We start from the raw sequence: 22,727 nt of genomic DNA, 5'->3' as shown, positions 1-22,727 counted from the left end.
ATTCGGGGTTTCATGGGTTCACTCTAGCTTTCGAGTTGGTTGTACGCAACTGAAATCTAAATTTAGCCCGAAAAATCTGGATTTACCAGGTTCACTGGCTAGAAGGTGACCAGGAAAAAAGCCCATGATATAAGTAGCCCTCATAGCTAACTAACCTCCCGACATTAAGACAACTTTCCAATTAATATTTGAAGGTAATTGAAATCACAAACTACTGTCCTAGCCCCCTACTTAACATGTTTTTCATGTTGTGTTTGACCTAGAATATGAATATTGCTTTTGTAAACCGTTATGATCTTCTTTTGGAACGATGGTATATAAAATGCCCAAATAAATAAATCAATCTGTAAGCAGCTGGACATCAAATGGTGAGATCAGTCACCTCTATCCCTTGTTTGGTGAGACAGGTTAAATAGGAGAACTGGACAAATTCCAATTCATTTTGAGCCATAACGAATTAGGAGGAGGTCCAAAAGGGGTTTTAATCCACCCACCCTTAGCTGAAAGATGAATAAATTGTTCCTAATCATCCTTAAAAGGACTCATACTCATTATTCCTCTGTGCCCTGAGCTTGTCACCCACCTCATATTCTCAAATAGCTGCTAATTCAGGAGTGAGAAGGAAGCAAAAATGAAGAATTGGCAGGGGAAAGGGAGAGACAGACCCAGTTTCTCTAATCTTTTGTAATGCCAAAATTGGACTCGTTTTTATCTTACAGACTCATTGCCATTTTAAAATATTAAACGTCCACATTCATCTCAGAATGTGAAATATTAGTCCCTTGGGGAAAGGGGAATGACCAACAAAGAAAAGAAAACAGATTAGAATAGCTAAGGATAATAGACAGATGAATCATACATATAAATCCCCATGAAATATGTGAAGAGGCCAATTATCAAAGGAAACTGGAAGAGAGAAGGAGAGAGAGAGAGGGAGAGAGAGTGACTCTATAGAGAGCACCATGTCACTCTAATATTTATACTGTACCACTGTGAGAGGGGGCACTTTTACCTTGGATTGGAGTTTGGGAGGGTGGGGTAGGTTGGGGGGGGGCGGTTTTACATACACAGTAGGAGGTACGAACTGCAAAGTTGACATCATTGAAGATTTTCTACTGTTTGAATTGATGAAAATTACAAGCGGAATTGATTTGTACAAGGCACTCTCTACCTAGCTTGTTGCACTCTCTACCAAGCTTGTTTGAAGCTAGGTAGAGAGTAACTTTCATCGATTCAAACAGTAGAAAATTTTCAGTGATGTCAACTTTGCAGTTCATACCTCCTACTGTGTACCTTATGTAAAACTGCCCCCCCCCCTCCCGAAACCTATCCCACCCCCCAAACCCCACTCTGAGGTAAAAGTGCCCCCTCTTACAGTGGTATAAATAGTAGAGTGACATAGTGCTCTTTCTCTCTCTCTCCTGTGCCCGAACGGCATGTGCCATAAAAACCTTTTCCCGGCAACGCTCTTTGCAGTGCACTGATCAGCAGATGAAGCGACAAATAGCACAGAAGTGATACATATATCACACCTTGCAGAAATTATCTATGCAATGCAGGAACAGGGAAATTAGCCTAGCCATGCCCCCTTTTGTATCGCGGGCGCTGTTTACGCTACATTTAAAGTATTTTGATAAATCTAGGCCTTAGCTGGATAAGTGACAATATTCATATTTATCTGAGTACATTAATCAGATAAGTTAGATCTGCTATTGAGCAGGTCTAAAGTTAGCCAAATAAACGTATCCACATAGTATCCTTGCCAAGTTAGCTGGATGACAGCTAAATATCAACTCCCTAGATGTTCTAATACTACAGATTCCATGAATTTAGAAATGAAACACTAGTTGTGTATTTTAATGATATACAAGATGTGTGTTTCATTTCTGCTGTTTTATCTAACTTGTATATTAAAGTTTTTTATATTGTTATTGTCATATATTTTGTTTTAACATTTTAATATTTCTCATTTATTATCAATTTATTGTTTATTATTTCCTTTACTGCTGGGTTAACTGTTCAGCATTAACCATTCCAAACTGTTCAATAACCTCTATGACCATTGTTTGCTCTGTCCTCAACCTGAGACAAAAAAAAAGAGTTACGGGATTGATCTTCAACAAGCCACTCAGGGGCAGCTTAGCCAACTATATTACAGCTGGCGAAGTTTTGGTGAAGTTTCAGGTGGCTATGTCGAGATATGAGCAAATCTATGTATAACGCACACCCACGCTGAGATACAGGCCAAGAGCGAAATGGAGGCCAGTCAGCCATTACGTAAGATGAGCAAGTCACTCACAAGTGGGGAGCTGAGAAAACTCGAAAATACCTGTTCAAACTAGATTACAGACATTAGAGACAAAGACAAAAACACAACTAAATATGATATAGGGCATAGGAACGTAATGTATTTATTTATTTGATTTACATTCCGTCTTTCAGACTCTTTAATGACCCATCAGCTATAACCTTGTATGGGAAAATGGATGCTGCCATGATGATTTAGGCTGTGTAAAGAAACTGTATAAAATGGATCTTCTTTAAGGTAAAATTTATTTTGTTCTTTGTTGTAATTCTCTTAACACTATTCTAGTGTGTGGGATAGTGTCCGCATCTGCTAGGAGACGGAGAGATACTGAAGAGCTGAGCTCACCGCAGGGGTATATCTAGGGTGACGTCAACTTTGAAATCTGACTCCATCTCCCATCTGCTAGCAGAAGAGCACATAACCCGCTGGGGTCCTGAGTCCATCTGGCTACACGCTAGGAAAAAAGGAAGGTGTAACCACTGCTAGCTGAGAGCGAACTGAGGAAGTCCAATGAATAGTGCATCTGTCAGGTCTCCTTGTAGCGCCTTACAAATAAAAATACTATTTGGGCATTCCATGCCTGGTTTTGTTGCTAATTACTTGCATGACTTAGCCCATAGGGGCACTAAACAGATAGAGGTGAATTTTAAAAGCCCGGCATACACATCAATCAGGGGATGGCCAAATAAAAGTCGGGATTGGGTGCACCAACCATATTTTAAAAAGCGCTCAGATATGCACATAAAATGCTGCGGCGCACACATCTCAAACTATTTCAAAAAGGTGCAGGGCGAGGGCATTGTCTGGGCGAGTCGGGCCCTGCCCAAGGATGCGCACACCCCAAGGTCCCCCGCTGCTGCGTAACTTTACCGCTGCTCTGGATGATGTGCGAGTCTTAAAATAAAAGGAAGGAGCCGTTTCTGAGGGGTTTAAAGGTTCTGGGGTAACTGGAGTAGGTGTAGGCTGTCAAACCGGGGCGGGGGGGGGGGGGGAGGATTTAGCTGTTAACTGGGTGCACTGGTGGACAAACTGGTAAACTAGGAATGGCGCGGCATGTGTCCCTTTTTAAAATCCCCCGACTTATGCAGTAGCAGCGGGACTTTCGCTCCCACTTAAAATTTGGCGCACATGTGTGCGCGGCCAGGCTATTATTTAACATGCACTCGCAGATATGTGCGCAAGTTATAAAATAGCAGCAGGCCTACGCACGCGCCCAAATGTGCGCCGGTTTGAAAGTTACCGTCTTATAGGTTAGGGAGCGATCAGCCAACATTGCAGCAAATTAGATTTCTAAAACTGCTGTCCATGTGCATGAACACAGACAGTTAGTGCTGAAAATTTGTCCTAGCTGACTAAATTTCTCCTCCCAGCCTATGACCTGCATTTTGAGGGGCTAAAAAAGGAAGCTGTGTTTAGCTGCTCATGGGGGGTGAATTTTCAAGAGGTTAGGTCCAACTGCCTAACTCCTGAATCCTCTGAAAATGTACCCCATGCTTTTTCGTTTCCCATCTTGGCCCTATAATCGTCCGCTCTTCCTCCCTTCAAAGAGCGGAGCTGCTCTGGCGCCTCTGGCCAGATACCTCTTCAGCTGCCCCAGAAGGATGAGGTTTGGCGCAGTCCCCGTAAGGGTAGCTGTGCCTCCAATGCTAGCCGAGTAAGGTATTGAGATGAGGAATCCCTTCCAGATCTTGTTCTGCTCTTCCTTCTCTTTCCTCATATCAGAATTCACCTCCACCGACATCTTCTTTGGCAAATCTTTGCTGTGATAGAAACACAAAACACAACAAGCCATTTAAAAACAGAGAAATCCAGGTCAAAGCAAGGGTAAGAAAGAAATCAGATGATTAACCAAAAAGATCTGAAGAGAAGGATCAAAGCATGCAGACGCACCTTGCTGTTCATCGAATTATATTATATATCCTCACACAATGATATGATACTGTTAAATCAGAATATATTTGAATATATGCAGAACAGTCAGATCCACTGCTATAAGTTGGTTGAAGACTGCCCACTGCCTTCTATACACATGTACTTCACATGTTGATTGGGTCTTGGTATGTATTTGCTTTGGAAGGACAGTAATCAATTACTTAAACACAAGTTGCAATTACATTTTACTGTTTGGAAATTTAAGTATGTTAACAACTCATCTGTTTGTCCTAACCAAATCTATTTTTGGAAGTGAGGATCCATTGAACCCACCATCAAGGAAGATTAGATTCCTTATTGATGTCTGCAGTCACGGTGAGTGAGTCTGGGAGCTGGGGAGTTGATTAAGTAATGGCATGAGAGATTTAAGTGATGCAGTGATTAATTTCAAGGTGATGATTTGTCACTTCTAGGGCTTGATAAATAATAGAAAAAACAGCATTTGTTTCAAAGACGGTTTGCTCAAAGTGAAATCTCAAAAGCGACCTAAATAATTGTACTTACTCCTCATTAAGCGTTAGTAATTGCATTTCTGTCGGCACACTGTGAAGCCCATTTTCTTGTAAGGCAGCTGGAATATAAAAAAAAAACAAACCCCAGTTTTAAAAATGACACGACAGATACGCGCACACATATTAAGGAGAATTTTAAAAGCCTGGCACGCACCAAAACCTGGAACTATGCACACGAGCCAGGCCGGCGCACACCGAGCAGATGTTTAAAGCTGCCCAAGTACACTCGTACTTGCCGCTACGCGCACAAACGAAAGGTTCCCAAAAAGGGGCGGGGTGTGGGCCGGGCACGGGCGTTCCTGGATTTCACACCGAAATCTGCGCGTAAATACTTACGTGCACAGGCGAGCGCTGGGGGTCTCCTGTCTCATAACTTTACTTCTGCTGTGGATGACTTGCAATTTATAAAATAAAGACAAATAGACAGATCAGCGGGCTAGTAAGGGTCGGGGCTAGCAGGGTAAAAGGAAGGCTATTAAACAAGGGGGATTTGTAAGTCCTGTTCCTTACCTGGGCGAACTGGGAAAGAACTGGTAATGGTGTCAGTGCATGTGGCTTTTAAAAATCCCCCCACTTAAATGGCAGAAGCAGTGTTTGCGTGCACAGGCGCGCGTCCACTTAAAATTGTCCGCACGCGTGCACCCGCACGCCTGTTTACAATTCACCGTCATTGGATGCACGGGCACAGACGCAAAAAGGGGCTGGATTACCGCAAATCTGATACCATCTTTTTAATGTTCTTAACATGAAGACCAACAAATTATCAGGTGTATTTTTTATATCAAAGCCGAAGGAAATTATGGTTTGTTTTGGGGGTTTTTTGTAAATGTTTGTAAAGCATTCCAGTTGTTGGATAGTTAGATTTCGCTTGGTTTTTCCACTTGAGCCACATTTAATCTATTTGTTTTCCTTAAACTCCCTCCTACTGCAGTCTGGCACTTTTACTGTCTATAATAGGGATCCTGAATCCCAAATGCAGGGAACTGAAAACCGGAAATGGATAAGTTAAACTTGATCTTGGTCAGGCAGCAATAGTAATTTAGGAGGGTTATTTTCAATTAAAAAGATTTCCGTAGGTAAACAGGGGGGTTAACCTCTCTGGAAGGAAAAGTGTGTGCATTGTCTAAAGCGGGCGTACTTCTCCCCATGGGGGAAAAGGTGACACTGGAGGTGGAGTTAGAGTGGGGCCCTTTAAGTACACATGGGGTAAAGACTCCTGTGGCACTGGATTTCCAAAGGGAAACTCCCCGGAGGGTTTCTCTTTGAAAATCGGCTTGCACCCACAGGCCTGCAATTACCATGGGGACTTTCGAAATTGGCCTTTTAGGGGGTAATTTATAACAGCGGCATAGACGCACTCTCACGAGTTATACCAATTTTCAAAGTGGACTTAGGAGCACAAGTCTGCTATGAAAGTCCGCCCGCCCCATTTACCTGCTCATCTGCTATTATGTGCACAGAAACGTTTCCAGAAAATGTATGCACAGACTTTTGAAAATGTGATAGTATGCGCATAAGTGCAATCCCTTCCCCAACTCCTGACTCTGGAACGCCTCTGCTCAGTTCTGGATATACCTGCATCTCGGGAGTACAATATTATAACAAGCCATTTCCTTAGATTAGCACTGACAGTTTTACCTGTCCTATGCCTTTGTATACTGCCCTGCCTATACCACCCAGGAATAAGTTAGCAAGACCCTTAACATCTCTGATATTTCAGCAATGAGAGAGAAAAAGCTATAATTGGTCTATGGTAACTTTTTTCATATATAAGGTTGTTTTTATGATGTGGGTGTTATGTTTTATGTATGTTTTCAGGTGTGTTTTTGGCTTATTTTTATTTGGTTCACCTTGAGAACAAACAGGAAGTGCAGGCTATAAATTATTATTATAATGAGGAAAGACTATGCAGACTCCCTTTCTCTCTATGCATTCTGATTGGATCTCCACTACAAATTAGCATCATATCAGAGATCAGATAGCAGACAAAGATGTTTAGCAGGTAGGATAGTCATTTATAAAAGACTTTTCTTAATGCATAATCTTAACATTGCCAACCAAAATCAGGCATGTGGAAATGATGCACAGATGTAGATACAGAATACAATTACTGATGAGCTGACTTGAAAAAAAAAGGATAAATTAAATTTACCAAACATAATCATCAGTCAGAAAGCAACAAATTAACTTTTCCTTTCCAGTCCCAATGGTACATTAAACCCAATTTTAATTATTTCTTAAAAACACAGCTGTATTGCGAAAGGGTCGTTAATAAATACAGTAAACTCAGAGAGAAATTTGTGCAGAGTATATTACTGTGCATCTTCTGGAGAAAATAACATCCAGAGTTATTTTTTCTTAATTCTGGCTGGTTTTCAGGTCTTATACTCCCGGTTGTGGTCTATGGAGTTACACATGCTGGCCCCAATGTAATAAGAAGTGATTTGAAAATGTGCAGTGAACTGCAGTGCAGTTTACTTAGGCAATGAAAAACAGAGTTAGCCCCCGATGCAATATACTACTGGCGTATTTCTACATCAGGAGTGTTAAAAAAAAAAAAAAGGTTCATTAACCCAAAAATGCACACAGAAAGAGACATTTTGTGTGCATATAAATTCCTGAGTACAGCACTATGAACTTCAGGTTCAGCCTCATAGACTAACATTATCCACAAAAACTACTCCATCTCTGACCAGGTGTTAAATTTCCAGTATTAAGAAACCATGAGTTAATCCTATGCACCTATGTAATAGCTAATGCCTTGATTAACATGGGATTACATGAATGCACATAAATCTGTGTACAGAGATATACTCTCAATTGTGGCTCACTTTTTTTGTGTGCTACACGCCTTAATAAATTGGGAATAAAAATACACACAAAAATGTATGCACGGCCTTGCATCAACATATGCACACAGCTGAGCACACCTTATGACATCTGAGCCTCGGTGGAGGAGGAGCCCAGAGGTCGGAGCAGCAGGGCTGTAAACCAGGGAAGGCAGGATGGAAATCCCACTGCTGCCCCTTGTGATTTTGGGCAAGTCACTTCACCCTCCATTACCTCAGGTATGAACTCTCTGAGGATAGGGCAATATCTACAGTATCTTGAAGTGTCCCAAAAGGTGAAATAGAAATGTTGTTCTAAATTATTCATCTATGAGACAAACACTAATTAGATACCTATAATAATGCAGAAGACGTGCAACTGGAAAAAACTATAGAAGGATAACATTTTACAAAATTATTTTTAGCTTCTTAAGGTGTGTATCACTCTGCTTATTTAGGTTGAAATCTTTCTTTCATTTTTTCTCAAATTATAAAAATATTAGCATTCAAGAAGATACTGCAACTCCTACTTAAAAATAAATGCCTGCTGCCAGTCTGCCACTTGCCTGCTTTGAAAATGCACAATTCTAGTTGCATTACTGCTGCTTTGTTGACAGAATGTTGTGACCTGCTGAACTTAACGTTTGTGTAAGATTTAATTTCACAGCCCCAGCTTCATAAATCTCATCCCAATGAGGCATCCTACTGGACAACTGCCATGAAGTACCTTATGCAATGGATTCTACCACGCTGCGCTTGGCTGCACACTCAGATTGGCTTTCAGTCGATCCATATTTTCTAGTCTATTTCATAAGAGAAAAGGGCTGAATGCTCACAACTGCTAATTCAGCCCTTTTTTATGAATGTTGCCTTGTATCCATTTATATATTTAAGTATGTTTTGGTTTTATTTGGCATATCTTGAAAGACTTGTTAATGTTCTGTTTTCTTTTACATTTCATATCAGTAAATATAATTTGAAAGACTTTAGGACTGGGAGTAAGTATTCTGAAACTTCTTTACATGCAAACAGAATAAAATTGGGAATTTCAGCCAATCTGTTGGCTGATCAGATATCTGGGATTCCTTCACATACTGGAAGCGTTCCACACTAAGACTGGCAGAACTGTTTAACTGTTTATGGAAGCTTTATAACATAATCATTGAATTTCTACACTAAGGGGGTAATTTTCAAAGGACTTATGTGGGTAAAACAGTGATTCATGCACAGAAGAGGACACTAAGAAAATTGCCCACCTGATATGTTAGTACACCTATGGGTGTAATTCATGTCCACATTTAAATTTGCCCAAACTGAGCGGGGTTGTTCCTGTGAGAGGGATCAGGGCTTGCACTCCTGTTTTTTTTGGATATTAAAGAGTGTACATGGAAACTTCCATGAAGAACTTCTGTGCACTGCACACCAGTAGTAGCTGGTGTAACTTGTAGATCTGGGAGGCTAATTTTCAAAGCAGGCTTATGTGTGTCAGGCCACTTTGAAATTTACCCTCCCCTGGGCTCCAGTTTAACAAGCACATTTCAGATTACTTGTGGCTCCCTAATGGAAATGCTTCTCTCCGACTGCGAACGGGTTCCGAGGCTGCATCAGGACTCTTGCTGCTTTTAAATATTATAGAGGAAGATGTGCTCGCTTTCCAGCAGTACTCAGCATATCCAGTACATGATCAATCACTGAAGCACCTCACGCCTGGGACTGCTCATGAGTTATGGGCATATGCAGCAGCAGTCTAAGCCATCTATCTGGCTGTTCCTCTAATAAAATTCTTGGAGGGCTGGTTCAGTCGGGCAGATGCAGTCTCCACAGCATTCCAAAGGGACGTGCAATACTCCGAAGGATCTCCCAGATGCTCTAAATTACCAGTTTCTATGAATGAAGGATTTATCCAGAACACATTATTTTGCAAATAATAAATGAAACATAGAGCATATAGTGATGACCTGTTCTCAAGCGTTCCTGTCTTTGTGTGCTTACACTCATGAAAAATTAAGCCTAGCCCGATTCAGCACTCTGTTTTCCACTGAGTTCTTTTGTGAGTGTAACTGAAGCCTGTTTCCAAACTGTTACTAATTTGCTAGTAACAGAAGATCAATTCTAAAAGTTAGAAACTGTAATTAAAAAGAAGGCTGCCTGCTGGATCTCTTAACTAATTGAGGGGAATCCATCTGCTTTCCCCATTTCTTCTCACAAGGAAAATTTCTAAGATGGGCTTCCCAGCTAGTTGGATTGTCAGGCGATCCACCATGAATATGCATGACGACCATTTGCTTGCATCGGAGACTGGGTGATTGCAAATTTATCTCATGCATATTCTATGGTGGATAGCCTGAAAACCCGACTGCCTGAGGGGTGCCCAGGACAGGTTTCAGAAACCCTGCTACAAGGGCCCAATTCAGACTTCTACTTAGGCCAATTTGTAACCACATATCCAAGTGTCCTCAAGGCCCGAATCAGCTAATCATGTTGGGCAGCTCAGGGCTTTTTCCTGCTGCTCCAGGAGACCACAAATCTCTCCCTATTGGGCTGACTTCAGTGGCACTGCCATTTTCATCTATGATATCATTATCATTCATCTTAATCAACTGGATAACTAGGCTTTTTGAAAATAGGAGGAGTGAACCAATCCTAATTGTTGAGCAATGGGCTGAGAAACCAGGGAAGTCAGGGTTCAAATTCTCCCTCTGCCATTGACCACTCCTTGTGACCTCGGACAAGTGGCTGTCTCCCATTCTGTCAGGTACCCACTTGGGTGCTTGTTTAGTAAACATTTTCTCCCATTTTGTGTTTTTGGGAAAAATGCTTAGTAATTAGGGCCTTAGATTATAAGTCGTCTTAGTCAGGGGCTGAATATGCAAGTCCAGTACAGCCATAAAAACGATAATAATTATTATTATTCTTAAATGCCTCGTGCTTATGCTTTCACCAAACACAAGCAGAAGGTACTTCTGGCCTTTCATATTTAAAAGCAATGCACTATTGGTTTCCACAGTTGAATTAGTGCTTGAATAAATCTGAGCTCACTGCATGCACTTTGGAAAAATTAAGCCTAGCCGATTCAAGGCTCTGTTTTCCACTGAGACATTTTATGAGGGTAACTGAAGCCTGATTCCAAATTGTTGCTAATTTGCTGGCAACAGAAGATGAATTATAAAGTTTGATTCTGTAATTCATAAACAGACTGCCTGCTGGTCTCCTAAGTAATTGAAGAGAATCCATCTGCTTTCCCTGTTTCTTTTCACAGGAATAGTCTTAGAGAGGCTAATTTTATAACTCCTTCATAAAGGTAAATTTCAAAAGTCCGACGCACGCAAAAACCGGGATATACGTGAATATGTCGGGCCGGCACACGCCAAGTGATTTGTAAAAGCCAACCAAGTACACACGGATCCCCCGCTGCGCACACAAATTAAAAGTTCCAAAAAAGGAGGCGGGGTTTGGGTGTGGTCTGCGTGGGGCATGGGCGTTCCTGGATGTCACATTGAAATCTACACGTAAATACTTACCCGCGCAGGCGCGAACCGGGGTCTCCTGCCGCCTAACTTTACTTCTGTTATGGATGGCGTGTAAGTCAGAAAACAAAAAAAACTAAACAGATCAGCAGGGTTTTAAGGGCAGGGCTAACGGGGGAAGGAGGGCTGGGTTAAAGTTAACTGGGTGAACTGGGAAAAACAGGCAATCACATCAGAGTGTGTGTCTTTTAAAATTCCCCCACTTATGCGGTAGAATGAGAAGCTTGGGAGTGAGCGCCAAGGTGGTGGCGTGGATTACAAACTGGTTGACCGATAGGAGACAGCGTGTGATGGTAAATGGAACCTACTCTGAAGAGAGAATGGGGCTAAGCAGAGTGCCACAGGGATCGGTGTTGGGACCGGTTCTGTTCAATATTTTTTGTGAGCAACATTGCGGAAGGGATAGAAGGTAAAGCTTGTCTATTTGCGGATGATACTAAGATCTGCAACAGAGTGGACACACCTGAAGGAGTAGAGAGAATGAAAAGAGATTAAAGAAAGCTGGAAGAGTGGTTGAAGATTTGGCAGCTGGGATTCAATGCCAAGAAGTGTAATCATGCATCTGGGGTGCGGTAATCCAAAAGAGCTGTATATGATGGGCGGTGAAAGACTAATGTGCACAGACTGGAAGAGGGACCTTGGGGTGATAGTGTCTGATGATCTGAAGATGGCAAAGCAGTGTGACAAGGCGATAGTTAAAGCCAGAATAATGCTGGGCTGCATAGAGAGAGGAATAACCAGTAAGAAAAAAAGAGGTAATGATGCCCTTGTACAGGTCCTTGGAGAGGCCTCACCTGGAGTATTGTGTTCAGTTCTGGAGCCTGTATCTCAAAAAGAATCGAGACAGGATGGAGGCGATCCAGAGAAGGGCGACAAAAATGGTGTGGGGTCTATCGGAAGAACTAGGAGGAGAGGCTGAAGGATCTGAATATGTACACCCTGGAAAAGAGGAGCTGCAGGGGAGATATGATACAGACCTTCAGATACCTAAAAAGTTTAAAAAAATGTATGGACTTCAAACCTTTTCCCTTGGAAAGAAAACAATGGAACTAGGGTCACAAAATGAAACTCCAGAGGGGACGACTCAGAACCCATGTCAGGAAATATTTCTTCACGGAGAGGGTGGTGGAGGCCTGGAATGCCCTTACAGAGGAAATGGTGAAGGAAAAAACAGTCAAATAATTCAAAGGGGCATGGGATAAACACTATGGATCTCTAAAGGCTAGAAGACAGAAATGAGATGAGCCTGCAGGGGGGTAACTTGCTGGTGCGGCGGTTACTACCCTTAGCAGAAGGCATGGAGATTACTACCCTTAACCAATATGCTTTGATGCTTTTAATGCAACTGCAACATTGATACCCGCTTAAACGGCAGAGGGATAAGAGGAACTGGATTCAGATGACAACCGAGGGCCCCGACTTTCATGGTCTGGGATACTGTTACACGGACATAAGGGAAAAAGCACAGGACTGCTTCTATGGCCAAGTCCTAAAGGAATCGAAGAAAGCGTGCATTGGGGTAACTTGCTGGTGTGGCGGTTTCCACCCTTAACCAAATAAACCTTTGATAATTTTGATGCAACTCCAACACTGCTCTCTGCTTCAACGGCAGGGGAAAAGGGGAATTGGATTTAGGCAGCAACCATCAAGGCCCCGACTTTCACGGTCTGCGGAACTGATGAGCATGGGGGTAACCATTAATAGAGGCATGGGGGATTACTACCCTTAACCAATAAACCTTGATGCTTTTGATGCAACTGCAACATTGCTCTCTGCGTCAAAGGAGGAGGGTGGGGGCTGAAAGAGAAATTTGGATTCAGGGACAAACAACATGAGCCATGAAAAAAATACAGGACTGCTTCTACAGCCAAGTCCATAAGCAAAGCACGTCAAGCAAAACTAACTGATACATGGGAGTAACTTGCACGGTGCAGCAGATACTACCATGGGAAGCTTTCTGGGCAGACTGGATGGACCATCAGACCTTTTCTGCCGTCATTTCTATATTTCTATGTTTAGAAGTGGGGTTTGCGCACACAAGTTGCACCCACTTAAAACCGCGCACATGTGTGCGCAGTCAGGCTATTTTATAACATGCACGCATGTACGTGCATATGTTATAAAATGGCCACGTCTCTGGGTGCAGGCCGACGAACTGCGCACACGTATGCGCTCGCACACCTGTTTAAAAGCTGCCGTCAGAGTGCATACGTTTTCAATAATTCTTCTTTAATTGGACAGAATGGAATTGTCCACGTACAGAGTTACACCTGCTCCAAACAGGTGTAACTCTGTACGTGGTAACTTATGTACATACTTTTGAAAATAGTATCAGGATAATTTTCAAAGGAAAATGTAAATGTAAGATACTATCATAGCAACTTTCAAAAGCCCATTTACTCATGTTAAATGCATTTACCTGTGTAAAACCCAGTTTTAAGTGCATAAATCCTTGTGAAAATTACCCCTAGGGATGATAACTTTGAAACAGCCGTGCAGGCGCACACGAATGGGTGTATGCTGGCTTGGGCCAAAAGACGCAGTCATATTACAACATATGTGCGTATACATGCGCATGGCATAAAATAGGCTGTATGCGTGAACATATGCGCACAATTTTATATGGACGTGTGCATGTACGTGCAAATACCATCTCTACCACATAAGTAGGGGGATTTTAGTAGATACGTGCTGATGCAATGTGTTTCCCCAGTTCATTCCTTGTTCGTCCAGGATAGGACTTCCTAACCCGCTAGTTAAATAGCCTCCCTTTTAACCTTCTAGCACCAATTCTTAAAACCTCGCTGACTAGCCTAGAATGTTTTATTTTATTACTTGCTCACCATCCATAGCAGTAGTAAAGTTACGCGGCAGGGGACCCAGGCGCAAGCTTGTGTGCGTAAATATTTACACGCATATTTCATATTAAAGTCCCAGAACACCCATGTCCTGCCTAGACCACGCCCACTCCCTGTCCCTGCCCACTTTTTGCAATTTGTTATTTGTGAAAGTACCAGGAAACACACGTGTACTCAGGCATTTTTTAAAGTCCATACGGCAAGATGTGACCAGACATACAGTTTTGAGGCATGCCAGGCCTTTAAAATTCATTCTTAAGTGTGTAAAGCACAATCCCCACCCTAATTCCGCCCTCCAGAACGCCTGCTCCCAGTTTGTGAAACAGTGCTGGTGAAACTGGGTTACGAGTGCACCTTCATGTGCACTGGGTCTGAGACTATTTTGAAATCGCCATTTATGCACATGAAACCAGGTTTTGAAAATTCATTACTAAGGGCCCAGTTCAAACATCTAACACAGCCAATTTGTAGTGTGTAAAGCACAATCCCCACCCTAATTCCGCCCTCCAGAACACCTGCTCCCAGTCTGTGAAACAGTGCTGGTGAAACTGGGTTACGAGTGCACCTTCATGTGCACTGGGTCTGAGACTATTTTGAAATCGCCATTTATGCACGAAACCAGGTTTTGAAAATTCATTACTAAGGGCCCAGTTCAAACATCTAACACAGCCAATTTGTAGCCACATATCTGAGTATTCTTAGATCCCAAAATGGCAAATCACATTGGGCAGCTTAAGTATTTTCCATTGTACCTGAAGCTGCAACACACCTCAAATCTCTTCTGCTTAGGCTGACATCACCTGTGCTTTTATTTTCATGTTAGAACATAAGAACATAAGACTTTCCATACTGGATAAGACCAAAGGTCCATCAAGTCTAGTATCCTGTTTTCAAAAGTGTTTTCAAGCCAGATCACAAGTACCGAGCCAGGATCCCAAGACATAGATAGATTCCAAGCTGCTTATCCCAAGAATAAGCAGTGGATTTCTGCAACTCTACCTTTATAATAGTTTATGGACTTTTCCTCCAGGAACTTGTCCAAACATTTTGTAAACGCAGCTACACTAATAGCTTTCATCACATCCTCTGGCAACGAATTCCAGAGCTTATTTATGCGATGAATAAAAAATTATTTTCTCTTATTAGTTTTAAATATATTACCTAGTAACTTCATTGTGTGTCCCCCTAGTGTTTGTACTTTTTGAAAGAGTAAACAACTGATTAACGTTTATTTGTTCCATTCCACTCATTATTTTATAGACCTCTATCATATCTCCCCTCAGCCGTCTCTTCTCCATGCTGAAGAGTCCTAACCTCTTTATCCTTTCTTCATAAGATGATTGTTCCATCCCTTTTATCATCTTGTTTGCCCTTCTCTATACTTTTTCTAATTCTGCTATATTCTTTTTGAGATGTGATGAACAGAACTGCACACAATTCTCAACATGAGGTCACACCATACAGAAGCATTATGATATTCTCTGTTTGGAAGTCCTATACAATAACTGGATGAACTGGGAACAAACTGGGAAAACTGGCAATGGCGTCAGCGCTTGTGTCTTTTAAAATCCCCCCACTTATGCAGTAGAAGCAGTATTCGTGCACACAGGCGCACGCCTACTTAAAATTGCACGCACATGCGCACACGGTCAGGCTATTTTATAGCATGTGCGCATTTATTTATTCATTTAAAACCATTTTAATCCTGCACCTGCTGAAGTTCGGCGTGGGTAACAATAATACAAGCATGAAATACACATATAGGAGACAAGCATAGGTAAAAAAAATACTGGTCAAATGACAAACAAACTGAGACAAAATATACACGTGTATGTTCTAAAATGGCCGCATCCATCTTAGGAGGTAGTTTTCAGAAGGATTTACATGCGTAGATGGGTTTTTGAAAACTGCTACGCTATGAGCATGTTACGCATGTAACTCCTTTGAAAATTGCCTCCATATGGTTATCATTAATCTTAACCAACTGGGTTTCTGGTCTGAGAGGCCTTCTGCCCTGTCATAAGAAAGGCTTTCAATACACACAAAAAGAAAGAAACGCTTTTGATACTTCTGGTCTTATGGCTAAACTAACACACTATTTTCTCCCACAATTGAATTAGACTCAGGAACAGAGTTTGCATCTGTCCACTGTGCTGTAATTTTACAAACATTCTTTTATGAGTCAAGATTTCACTGTAGGTTCTGAACTAAAATAAAAGCAATTTTTGCCTTTATAAAAGGGCAATTATCTCCAGTGGAATGCAAACTATACTTGCCCTGTAAATTCAATAGTGATTGATTGGTCTGCCTTTGTGAAATGACAGATCTGACACTAACCAAGTAGTTATTTTTCATACTACACTGAGCCCATCAAGGAGAATGTTAAAATAATAGTGAGGTCAGAGCATACATTTCCTGGAGTAGCAACCGCAATGTTAGGCTCATGTGATGAGAAAAATGCTAATTACATTTATATATATAACACCCTAAGCCAGAGTGCTTTAATCAAATTGTATAGAGGTACAAGGAGTTTCAACCCACCAGAAGAACTTCCAGTCACAAAGATATGTGAGATAAATTGATTTTACCAAGGTCATAAGGAGAGTCAGAAGCAAGATTTGAACCCAGTACATGTGGTGTGCTGTCTATTTTTCTAACCACTAAGCCACTCTCAATTGACAGCAAGGTAACTCTATGGACAATTGCAAGATTAATAAAAAAAATATATATTGACATTTCTTTCCTATCAGTGGTGCAGCAACTAAGATATGCAAATTGATTTTTTTTAAACATCATTTTATTAAGTCACCAAGGACAACACAACCAATTGTGCACAGTAACAAAGCATAAGTGAATGAAGCACATGAGCAATTATGTCATTTGCCCCAGTGACCATCAACTTTTTTTTACTTATTCTAAAGCTCCTTCATACACACCACTCACCACACACACTTTCATCCTTTAGATAAGAAATGTATCCACCAATATGCAGCTGAACAAAGTGGAAACCCCAGCTCCCTTAGGACAGTTACAAGAACACTATGAGGTAGATTTTAAAAAACTACGTCCGCGCGTACTTTTGTTCGCACAACCGGCGCAAACAAAAGTACGCTGGATTTTAATAGATATGGGGGTAATTTTCAAAGGAGTTACGCATGTAAATGTGACATACTATCGTAGCAATTTTCAAAAGCTATTTACTCGAGTAAAGTGCACTTACTTGAGTAAATCCTATGGACAATTCAATGGCATATATTGTAGCAATTTTGAAAAGCCCACTTACTTGAGTAAAGTGTATTTATTTGAGCAAAAACCAGTTTTGCTCGAGTAAATGCTTTTGAAAATCTACCCCTATGCGCGTAGCCGAGCGTATCTTTTAAAATCCAGGGTCAGCGCGCAGCCTGCCTCCGTTCCCTCCCACCCCCCGCACCTTCCCCTCCCTAACCCCCCCCCGGCCCTATCTAAACCCCCCCCCCTACCTTTGTTCGAAAAGTTACGCCTGCCCAAGGCAGGCGTAACTTGTGCGCGCCGGGCCGGCTGCCAGCGCGCCATGTTCCAGTCCGGGGGCTGGTCCGGAGGCCATGGCCATGCCCCCAGGCCGGAACCACGCCCGTGGCCCTGCCCCCGGAACGCCCCCCCCCGATGACATGCCGGCCGCGACACGCCCCCGACACGCCCCCCCCCAGGAAAGCCCTGGGACTTACGCGCGTCCTGGGGCTTTGCACGCGCTGGCAGCCTATGCAACGTAGGCTCGGCGTGCGCAAGGGGAGCTTGGGGCAGGTTTTCGGGGGGTAAGCGCCTATCTTACACGCGTAACCCTTTTAAAATCCACCCCTATATGAACAAATCAAGCCTCCCAGTTGTATACAAGTAAGCTCTCAATGATATATTTAGGTTTTTTTCTCATAATAAAAAGGTAACTTTTCTAAGCAACCACAGCTTTGGGGTTCCAAAGAGACTTTATTCGCATGAGCTCTAGGACAGCTGTTTGAGACATTCTGTGTGTCAGACGCTCATCACTCCTCCAAGTGGCAAGGATCACTCTTTTGGACAACAGAAATGTGACTGCACTGAACTTCTTGGGAGAGGAAAGTCCTTAAGGGCTGCATTTAAATAAATAGAAGACCCCAGCCAATCCACTGACATTCCCATAGCCCTGTCAAGAGTAAAATAAATCTGTCTCCAGGAGGCATTCAGTTTATGACAACCCGTAACCTTATGTCCCAAATTACCCTCTTGATAATTACACTTCAGACATAGGTTTGAGGGCCAAAGGTTCATTTTATACCTTAATGTGTGGATTTTAAAAGCCCTACGTGCCGCACAGATTTTAAAACCAGCATGGGTACGCACATAAAAATGTTTCTCGCCAAAAGGGGACGGGCGTGGTCTGGGCAGAGCATGGGTGGGACATGGGTGAGCTGAGTCTGTAGCATGAATGCAGGGCATAAGTATTTACGTGCACAAATGCAAACCAGGGTCCTCCACCGCATAACTTTACTTCTGCTATGGACGGCGAGTAAGTCATTTAACAAAAAAAAACTGCTAGTTAGCAGGGTTTTAAGGGTCAGGGGTAAAAGAGTGAAAGGGAGGAAAGTTAGCTAGGGGGTTTAGGAAGTCCTCTCCTTTGCTGGGGCACTCTGGGAGTGAACTGGGATAAAAGCCAATTGCATCGCTACATGTACCTACTAAAATTCCCCCCACTTATGCACTCCAAATGCAATTCATGTGCACATGCGCGCGTCAATATAAAATTGTGCATGCATGTACATGTGGATAGCCAATTTTATAACACGCATACATATATGCACATATACGCATGCATGTTTTAAAATCAGTGTGTCCATATGCGCATGCCGGCAAACACGCACACGTGTGCACACACGCATGGGTCTTAAATTTTACTTCCAAGAGTCTGGTAATATAAACTCTATGAATCAGTTTGAAATGTATTTCTCTTATCACGGCAGATGGAACGTATTTATATAGCATTGTAAAAGCTTGGATTATAAGGCCCTCATCAACAACCTCCTGCAAGTCTGCGCGCCATGGTACTGCTAATCTAGCTAAGTGCGCAGAAGGAAGCAATGGCTTAACATGCATGGACCAAACAGCAATTTGATTATATCTAGGCATTATTTCCCAAAAAGACTTCTCATCATCATTGCCAGCTAATTGCCCTAAATCTCCCCTTGCCAATTGCAAATAATAGTGATACCCTTGCAAGTAAGCAAAACATTGGGTCGTAAGGATAGTCCACTGCTCTCACAATTGATTAAATGAATATAAAGTAAGAGATTCAGAATCATAAACCCCTTCCAAAACCACTCCTCAAAAACAGAAGAGCCGAACCCTGGGGGAAAGTCAGCATTACCCACCAGCATAAGATATGGGGAAAGAGCCCTACCTCATCCCAATAATTTCCTCCACCAACTCCAAGCTTTCCGAATGGCCAAAAAACATGAATTAGAATTGCCAACATCCCAACTGTCTCAGAATACCATGTAACAGATTACACTGTTTATATGGATGTGCCCTATCAAAGATCAGACCTTCAACATCAAATTTAGCATGACTGGAGACCCAATCTTGACCATGACATAGAAGATATTGTAAAGGTGTAAAGGTGAAAATCAGGGAGAGTTACACCACCCTTATGCTTATCCAGCCTTAACTCATTGAACTTTATTCTTGCTCTTCTGCTGTTCCATATAAAGGCGCTTGTCAAAGCGTGCAATTGCTTGATATCCTTGTTTCAAATCTAAATAGAAGCATTTGCAAGCAGTATAAAAATATAGGGGTAGATTTTCAAAGGGTTGCGCATAAGATACATGCACAACCCTGGAAAACCTACCCCTTCCTCCCCCTGCGCGCGCCGAGCCTATCTTGCATAGGCTCGGTGGCGCACGCAAGCCCTGAGACGCACGTAAGTCCCGGGGCTTGAAAAAATGGGCGTTCCGGGGGTGGGGCAGTGGGCAGGGTGCCGGCCTGGGGGCATGCCGGGGGCAGGACCGAGGCCTCCAGAACAGCCACCAGGCAGGGGGATGGAGAGCCGGCGTGCGCTAGTTACTTTCTCCAACAAAGGTCAGTGGGGGGTTTTAGTTAGGGCTGGGGGCGCGTTAGATAGGGGAAGGTGTGGCGGGGGGGGGGGGGGCGAAGGAATGTTCCCTCCGAGGCCGCTCCGATTTCGGCCTCGGAGGGAACGGAGGAAGGCTGCTCGGCTCGCGCAAGTTGCACAACTGTGCACCCCCTTGCACGCGCAGACCCTGGATTTTATAACATGCGCGCGGCAAAGCTCTCAACTTTACTGCTAGGGGTTCCAAAGCAAGAACAAACAGTAAAGGAGACAAAGGGCACCCCTGACATGTGCCTCTCTGCAAATAAAATATATCAGAAAGTGAACCATTTACCAACAACTGCGCGCCCTGGGCATTATACAGTAGTTTAATCCATTGTATAAATTGATTTGCCCAGGCTGAATTTGTCCAGAATCCACATTAGGTAAGGCCATTCCACCCTATCAAAAGCTTTTTCAGTGTCTACACTCACTAAAACCCCATCTTTACTAAACGAATTTGAAACATGAAGGCCCAATTCAACCTTGAGCAAATTATTGTTGGGACCACAAGCGATTATATAACCCCATTTAACCTACAGGTGAGCACAGCTGTAAGAAGTTTTATATCCCGATTCAATAAGGAAATTGGCCGTAAGACTCAGGGTATCTATTGTCCTTACCAGGCTTGGGCAGCAAAACAACTGTTGCCAGATTGTGGCCAGGTTCAAAGCTTCCAGTCTTCAATGCTTGACCAACATATTATTTATTGGGGTAATATCTAACTTCCCAATAACTTATAAAACTCAGGGCCAAAGCCATCAGGCCCCGGCGCCTTAGCCAGTTGCAAATCAGTAATAACATTCAAGATTTCCTGATCCCTAATTGGGGCATTTAATTTCATAGTCTCTTCTAGGTCCAATTGGGGAAGCACCAAATCAGAAAAAAAAGCTTGGCGCTCCAACTCAGTTTTGCCCCCTGCTTGATACAGTTTTTCATAATAAGGCTGAAAAGCTTGTATTATTGAAGGGGTGGATCCAAAAATATATGAATCCCAATCTAACCACATCTCTAGTTTTTTAGGTTGGCTAGTTTGTTTTACCAATTTTGCAAGCATCTTACCAGGTTTATGCCCCCATTGATACAATTTGAATTTATAATATAATAAAGAATTTTGAGCTTTGCTTGTTAAGAGCTCGTCCAATTCTTTCTATGCTGCAGTTAGGTAAACTTAGATGCACTGGAAAGTTTCTGCACATGAATATGTTTCAATCTAGCTATTTTCTTTGTTAGATCTAATAATCTACTGTTCATATTTTTTGTTAATCTGATATGCCAAGATATGACCCCTCATCACCACTTTGGCTGCATTCCAATACCGCATTGGATCTATGTCAGCAGTGAAGTTAAATTCAACATATTCTTTCCAGTGGTCCCTGAGGAAAGAAACAAAGACCTTATCATTATATAGCCATGGTTGCATTGACCAGACTTCAGTGTGGTGACCACAATGGAGTGATCAGAAAAAAGCAAATCACTAACATAACTATGAGATAATTTGTTGAACAACGCTTCAGCAATCAATAGGTAATCAATACGAGTGTAAAAATGATGAGCATTGGAGAAAAAGGTAAATTCCTTATCTTCTAAGTGGAAAGTTCTCCAAGAGTCAATTAATTGCAGCTCATGGCAAAGATATCCTACCTCCAAGTCAACTTGGTTTGTTTTTTTTGTGGGGGGGGGGGGGGTTAGAAAGTTTATAATCTATGTTTGGATTGTTGCAAAATTATAATCCCCCCAAGAATAATGGAATAATCCTCCCACTAAGATAATTGAACCATATCCTCCATAAAGAAGCCATGAGAATAAGAATTTGGGGCATAAATATCGGCAAGAATGACTTTTGACACCCTGCAAAACACCCACTATTATGACATACTTCCCATTCAAATCTCTGAGAATTTTTTCACATTCAAAATGCACAGCTTTGTTAATTAAGGTAACTACACCACACTGCTGTGATGTATAAGAGTAGTAGCTGTGACCTATCCATTCTCTCTGAAGCATGCCATGCTTATTTAGCAAGCGGGTTTCTTGTGAAAATGCCACTGATATTTTTCGTTCATGCAAATCTGAGAGCAGTTTCTTAGATGAACTGCAATATAACCTCAGCCTAATAAAATCAATAATTAACAAACAGTTTTATATTGAAAGAATCCTGTTACCGCATATTTTTGGCACGTCTATAATGTTTTAGCTATCCTAATTAATTTCTATTACTGTATGTGCCTTTATGTGAACCGTTGTGATGGTTAATTTACTGAACGACGGTATAGAAAAGTTTTAAAATAAATAAATAAGAGTGTAAACCAATGATATTCAAAATACAAAATTTCAGAACACCCATGATCGTCTAGGAAATTGAATGCCATAGAGAAAACAAAATTATTCAAAGAGAGAAGGACCCCCAGCTCAGATCCCACTCCCCACTCCTCCGTGCATCCCATGGGAGTAGCTCAGTATTTCTCAATTTGTTTTGCCCAGCGATGAAAACCACACATGCTACCATCCTTACAACACACACACACACTCAACATAACTGCCCATAAATCGACAAACTATAACTCTGTATCCCAGTACAGTCTGCTCAAGTCCAGATCCCGCTTTTCTCTTCTCACGACACGTACTCCACCGCTGCGGGATCCAA

The 22,727-nt window shown here is 42.2% G+C and overlaps 1 protein-coding gene across 1 annotated transcript in view; it reads right to left on the bottom strand.

Annotated features, from left to right (window-relative positions):
* SLC13A3 (solute carrier family 13 member 3) overlaps positions 1 to 22,727 on the bottom strand; it is a 105,394-nt gene that overhangs the window by 44,214 nt on the left and 38,453 nt on the right. Inside the window, exons 4-5 of the mRNA XM_029612300.1 lie at positions 4,745 to 4,811; positions 3,889 to 4,068 (exon numbers count right to left, since the gene is read on the bottom strand). Coding sequence (XP_029468160.1) covers positions 3,889 to 4,068; positions 4,745 to 4,811 — 247 coding nt within the window. The remainder of the gene's footprint in view (positions 1 to 3,888; positions 4,069 to 4,744; positions 4,812 to 22,727) is intronic.

Source organism: Rhinatrema bivittatum, chromosome 8, assembly GCF_901001135.1.
Source record: "Rhinatrema bivittatum chromosome 8, aRhiBiv1.1, whole genome shotgun sequence".
Taxonomy (NCBI): Eukaryota; Metazoa; Chordata; class Amphibia; order Gymnophiona; family Rhinatrematidae; genus Rhinatrema; species Rhinatrema bivittatum.
The sequence above is the reverse complement of the archived record's forward strand: the minus strand, read 5'-3'. Positions and strand labels throughout refer to the sequence as shown.